The 6106-nt window shown below is 43.3% G+C and overlaps 1 protein-coding gene across 1 annotated transcript; it reads right to left on the bottom strand.

Moving 5' to 3' along the window:
* Nucleotides 1–468: 468 nt before the first annotated feature.
* On the bottom strand, nucleotides 469–2164 carry LOC148027576 (endochitinase EP3-like). Its single transcript, XM_087688917.1, has 3 exons — nucleotides 1334–2164; nucleotides 1031–1148; nucleotides 469–933 (listed from the first exon to the last, which is right to left on the bottom strand). The coding sequence occupies exons 1-3, from the start codon at nucleotides 1836–1838 to the stop codon at nucleotides 618–620; spliced, it is 939 nt and encodes a 312-aa protein (XP_087545043.1). The 5' UTR covers nucleotides 1839–2164; the 3' UTR covers nucleotides 469–617.
* Between the last annotated feature and the right edge of the window lie 3942 nt (nucleotides 2165–6106).

The raw sequence follows: 6106 nt of genomic DNA, 5'->3' as shown, positions 1-6106 counted from the left end.
TGGTTTCTATCATAATATGGAATACAACTCATAGTGTAGTACATTATAATACTATTTCTTCATGGGGGAAGGGCATACTTCCCCATAATTATGAATTCTTGGAGACTATTGTGCCAACTCTTCACCATGCTAGCATGGTTTTATATTCCATGTTTGTTAAGTGCTTGTTCCTAGTCTCATCCTTATGCATAAGTCTTTCTTATCATTTTGGCATTTTCTTCATTAACATTTGTCTTTGTTTGCTTCTTCCTTGTGTGAGGTGTGATGGACATTGTACACGGATCTTGTGGATTTACTCAACCATGTGAATTTAAGGTTACTACAAGACATTATGAAAACACCATATAAACCAAATCGTATTGTTACTTATATAACCTGATTAATGTATGTGATAACTGGTTTCTTTTTTCTTTAAATTTGCATTGCCAAAAAATATAAACTATGCCACATATACGTGAAGATTATAAATTTAAAAATAATATAATATTGAAATTCTAACAAATACTAGTATCAGAATGAACTCAAGTGAGTGGGACGGCCCTCAATCGTCTTACAAAAAATGATACTCATAACAGTAATGTAGCTCAGCTCATGTTGCATCGAAGTTGTTAAAAACATTAGCAGGTAAGGTTGTTGCCTGGATCCACACCCAGGTTGGAGCAGAAGGACTGGTACAATGATATGCGGTGCTGCTGCTCACCTAGATCGCCTGAGCTGCCGCACTCCAACGCGCCATTGATGACCTCGATTGTGGAGCCAAAGCCCTCCTTATCATCGACCATGGCGTCGTGGCATGTGGGTGTTTGCGGTTGCTGCGTCATCCAAAACCACAGTGCCGTCTTGAAGGAGATGGTGGGATCCTGGGCAACAATGCCTGGGTTGTTGATCCCGTCGAAGCCCACATCATCGCCTGCCGCCTGGTAGTTGTAGTTCCTGTCCAAAAGATGTGTATGCACGAATTAATGTTCTACGATCGCAACGTTAATTGCGCAAATTCAGTTAACAATTAATGTCTCTGTCGAATTGGTACCATGTGAGCTGCAGAGGACCACGCCCGTAGTACTGCTGGTCTGAGGCGCAGGGCGCCGCTGAGTCGTCGCAGAATGCAGCATCCTGCTGGTCTTCGATCTCGTTCACGTAGCAGCCACCTGTGGAGACATTCCTAATGATGATGATGATATTGGGTCAAGATCTAAATGATGGTCAAGGGCAGCAGACGGTGTACATGATCAGAATGATGACGATGATCGTCATACTGACAATACCGATGATGATGCAAAGACTGTAATGGTGAACGGAAGCTTTAAGACATTGAATTAATTAAGCTTCTTACGGCCAGTCTCGTGAGCGACGTTTGCGAAGAAGGCTGCGACCTCCTGCTTCTGCACGTCCAAGCTGCCTGTGGTTCCGAAGTCGCTGAAGGAGGCTGCTGCCTCGATGAATGCATCGTAAGTGTAGAAGCCGTCAGAGGGACAGCCGGAGGCGCCGTTCTGTGACAGGAACTGAGAGAACAAGCTGCTGGTTACGATGGAGGAGACGCTAGAATTACCACGACTTATAGGTCCGCTGCGAGGACTGGGTGCGGGTGGACCGCCACTGCCGTGGCTGTTGGTGCAAGGGCCGCTCTGGCATCCGATACCGCAGTAGTCAATGGTGGTGCCGCAGTAGCCATACTGGCTGCAGCACAGACCGTCGGTGCACTTGGCACCCCCCGCCCCGCTCCCGCAGTGCTGCACCTGCGCCCATACCCCCGTCCACATGACAGCGCCGCAGCAATGCATGGCCAAATATATCAGGAATGCTAGCGTCGAATACCCCAAGGAATTGCATCTCCTCATTTTTGCTGCCGATCAATATTGTCGAGACTGCGCTAGAGAGCGCACATAAATTTTGAAGAGCTCTACAGAATCCTGAGAAGAGAGCAGCTAATCGGAGCACTGTAGCTCGTCACAGGGAGCTAGGGGTTCTCTTTGTACATTAAATTTGATTACTAGTATCGCTTCACTGTGAAACATGTACCTATTCAAGCCCTGAGCATCACTGTGCAATGTAAGACGATACGCAATTCGTTACACGGCTATCATATCTAGTATCCACCCACCTAGTTTGGAGTCAATACTATATCCAAGGTTGTATGTGTGCGAAAGAGAGAGAGAGAGAGAGAGAGAGAGAGAGAGAGAGAGAGAATTTGTGTGTGTCAGGCAGCGAGCTGTACTCCAGCATCCTAGAAAATATCTAAACTAGCAAATGAAACAACCATAAGTGCTAACAACCTTACGCTAGGTACGAATCAAACCATCAATTTAATATATTGTTGGCCTGCCAAAGGTTCTCTCCCTGCATTTGTTATGGCTTAATGCATCTTGGGATGTTCACCAAGTAAAAACTCGTTTAGCCTTTCACTTCTACACTTTAAAAGCCACACTAAAATTTTAATTGGAAGGGTTTTGTTAAGACCTCAACCTCAACTTTGTGAAAGATTGGAAGGGTATACTATTCTTCTTATCTTTTTTTTTTTTTTTTGAGGAAGCAGAAAAATGATGTATTAATGTCCAAAAGTCTAGTTTACAGCTGCATGATTTAAATATTGCTTCAGTCCCGGGAAGCTACCGTTACATTAGTGGACATATTCAGCTTAAACCCCAAAAAGTGGCCAAAATAACTGAATCTCCTCATAAGCCTTTTCAATTTTCAGCTTTCTTCTTGATGTCCAGAAGAATTGCTGCCACATCCACCTTAGCTGCAGTTTCTAGTCCCTTCTTTAAGTTGTCTTCATGTTGCTTGAGGATGGTAGTTGTGTCTTTCTCAACCTGTAACAGGAGGTCAGATTTTAGTCCATGTATAGGATCAACATCAGTGTTTTCAAACACTTTCTTGTTCCTACTTAACCAAATGTGCCACAAGTAATAGCTTCTGATCCAATTCCAAATTGAAGGGGGAAGACATAGATTTCCCCTAATAGCACCTCCTTCCAGGTGAGTTTAGTTGGGTGATACTTGAAGACTGTAACCTGCAGAAAACACCAGATATTAGCATTTTTGGTACAGTTAAGGAAAATATGTGAAATTGATTCTGCCTGTTGTCCACACCTTGGACATAGACCATTCCCCAAACCAGCTTTGTGTGCTCTCTCATTAGTCCATAGACTTTTGAGGGTAATGAGCCACATCAGACAGGACATCTTTGGTTGAATAGAGTGAGCCCAAATGTTTTTAAACCTATAGTTCCACTGATCTACTGTCCAATTAATATGCCATCTGTTATTCAGTTTATTGCATAGTGGAGCATTGCTATTTATCAAGTCAGGCAGGGGAAGCAGTGGTTTGTCCCCTAATAACCTGATCCCCCTGTGATTGAAATGGTGGTTGAGATTGTTCATAATCGGCACGTTAGATTCCCACAAGAGTACCCTTCAGTCACCAGGTCCAGTTCCTGTCTTTTAAGTTTGAATGTCTGCTTCAGTTGTGTCCAGTCATCCACGTTTTAAGGCATGGATCCCATATATCCCTCCAGATTCTAATTCCTTTCTTAAAGAGCTTTTATGCTAAGTTCAGCTGGTTGTCCGGGATCGCTCCCTTATGGAAGTTGAACCAGATAGAGTCCTTGGAACACCAGGGCAGAGTGAGGTTGGGGAGGGGAGAGGGGATTAGCAGGTTCTTGTACTTGAACCAGGCCTCCCAACGTCCTTTGGCCAGGGGAAAACAGTCTTTAGGTTTTAGATTGACAGGACAGATAGTTATAGTTAGTGGGTCTAGGCATTTCCATTTAGAGCAGCCCTTAACCTGAAATTTGCCAGTGGCTGCCTTGATTAAAGTAATCCAGTCTTCTTCTTCCCTGATGATACTTCTTGCAATCCATTTGGCTGCCAGTTTGTCAGCCAGGATGCGTAGGTTGGGCAGACCAAGACCACCTAATTTTTTAGGCGTGGTACATATAGCCCAAGAAACTTTTGGTACCTTGAATTGTTATCCATCCCCACTCCATAGAAAGTTCCTCCCTAGTTGTTCTAGTTGTTTCATTTCTGCCTTAGAGGGTTTCCAGCAAGCCAAAAAGTATATTGTGGATGGAATGAGAATGTGTTTAAGCACCATGCATCTTCCAACCATATTGAGCTACAGCCCTTTCAATTTTTCAAACTTGCTCCTGATTTTTTCCAAAACCCAGTCCCATCTTTGTTTCATTGAAATTCCAAAGCCCATGGGTATTCCTAATAGTCTAAATACTTTACCTGTTTCCAGCTCCTTGCATCCTTCATCCAGGAGCCATCTAGGACAAGGACTAATTAGTGTTTTAATTCCTGTTTTGTTGGGGTTGATCACAAAGGCCGAGGCCTTGCAAAAGGTTTGCAAGCAGTTCCAAAAGGCCACTAGTGAGACTGGATCATTATTGACTGTACCATTTGTATCATCAACAAACTGGTTGAGAACCATGTCTTTGTTGTTAGGGAGTTTGATACCTTTAAGATTGCCCTTATCAATCTCTTCTTGAATGAGCCATCCTAGAGCATCCGCTGCAATGGCAAACAATAAGGGGGCGAGAGGGCAGCCCTGTCTGATGGATCTCCTCAATGGGAAGGAGTCAGTCATTTCTCCATTGATGGCTATTCTGGTGGAAGTATTACCAAAAAGGGTACTAACATATTTAATGAACTTCCTCCCTAGCCCCATATCTTGAAGGGATTGAAGGATAAAATCCCATTCTAACCTATCATATGCCTTGTCAAAATCAATCTTGAAGAAAACAAAATCTTGGTTGGTTCTTTGGGCTTGTTCGATGCCTTCCCATAGGGCAATTATTGAGTCTAGGATGTATCTCCCTTTAATGAATCCTTTTTGTTCTTTTCTTATCCAGTGGTCAAGTTGGTCAGATAGCCTCCTAGCTATGGCTTTAGCAAAGACCTTATAAGCTGAAGTGAGACACATTATGGGTCTCCAATTAGCTAGGAGCTCTTTGTCATCCCTCTTATGGATTAGCTTGACTATCCCTTCATTAATTATCTGAGGCAAGGCTCCAAATTTTAGGGATTCCCTCCATACCATGAGAAGGGGTGGAATAAGAAAGTCTTTGTATTCTTTGAAGAATTCATTCGGAAGGCCGTCAATCCCTGGACTTTTCCCTGATGCTAGAGAGTCAATAGCGTCACTGATCTCAATTGTTGAGAGCTCCCCATCTAGAACCTTAGCCAAGCTTGGGGGGACAACTTTCCTCCTGGCCATCGCTATCTCAGCTTTAGCGGTTGTATCTTCCGGTGAGCTCTCTCTAGGGGAGCTAAACATTTTAGAGAAAAACTCCTTGGCTATAAGGAGATTCTCCCCATTGTTTTGCGTGAGTGTACCATCTTCCTTTCTAAGCATAGGGATGAAGTCTCTATTCTTTTTTTTCCTAAGGACTTGAACATTTCTTTGGTGGGTTTATCTGCTTTGCCAGCTCACCATTGCCTAGTGAAGAGTTGTATGTCCATAGCTTCTATTTCTTCAGCAGCTCTTAGTTCCTGCTTGATTCTTTGTAGGTCTTGTTGCAGTTGGCTCTCCCATGCCTCTATCCTGGTCTCCAAGTTTTTATATGCTGAGTATTGCCTAGCTCTATGTTCCCTAACCTACTGGGTCTTTTTCATTTTTAAATCCCTCAAGAATAGTTGGGTGTCCCTAATGGCTTTAGTCCATAAGTGAGCTGGGGATAATGTTTGTTGGAAGGCCAATGTCCAGATTTCTTGGATTGATTCTCTGGCCGCTTTGTTTTGGAAAAGTCTGGGATCTGCATGAAACCAGCCAGCCCTAATTATTTGGGATGAGTTAGAGAGTGTCAGTTGAATAGGCTTATGATCAGACATGACTAAGTTGTTAAGTACTTTTACTTTAACATTGGCATAGGAGGCCAGCAATCCAGCAGAAACATAAAATCTATCTAGTCTAGCCTTTCGTGTAGAGGATCCACTTTGATTATTACTCCACGTAAATCCTAGCTGTTCACTGACATCCGTGAGCCTATGGTAGGCTTTAGTTACCAACCACTTACTTCTTTCAGTTCCTGCAAGACATGAACCTTTTTCCAAATACCTGTCTTTACATGTTTCAACCATATTGAAATCACCTGCGATGATGATGGG

Source organism: Lygodium microphyllum, chromosome 12, assembly GCF_053477565.2.
Source record: "Lygodium microphyllum isolate KBCC chromosome 12, Lygodium_microphyllum_v1.1.10, whole genome shotgun sequence".
Lineage (NCBI taxonomy): Eukaryota > Viridiplantae > Streptophyta > Polypodiopsida > Schizaeales > Lygodiaceae > Lygodium > Lygodium microphyllum.
The sequence above is the reverse complement of the archived record's forward strand: the minus strand, read 5'-3'. Positions and strand labels throughout refer to the sequence as shown.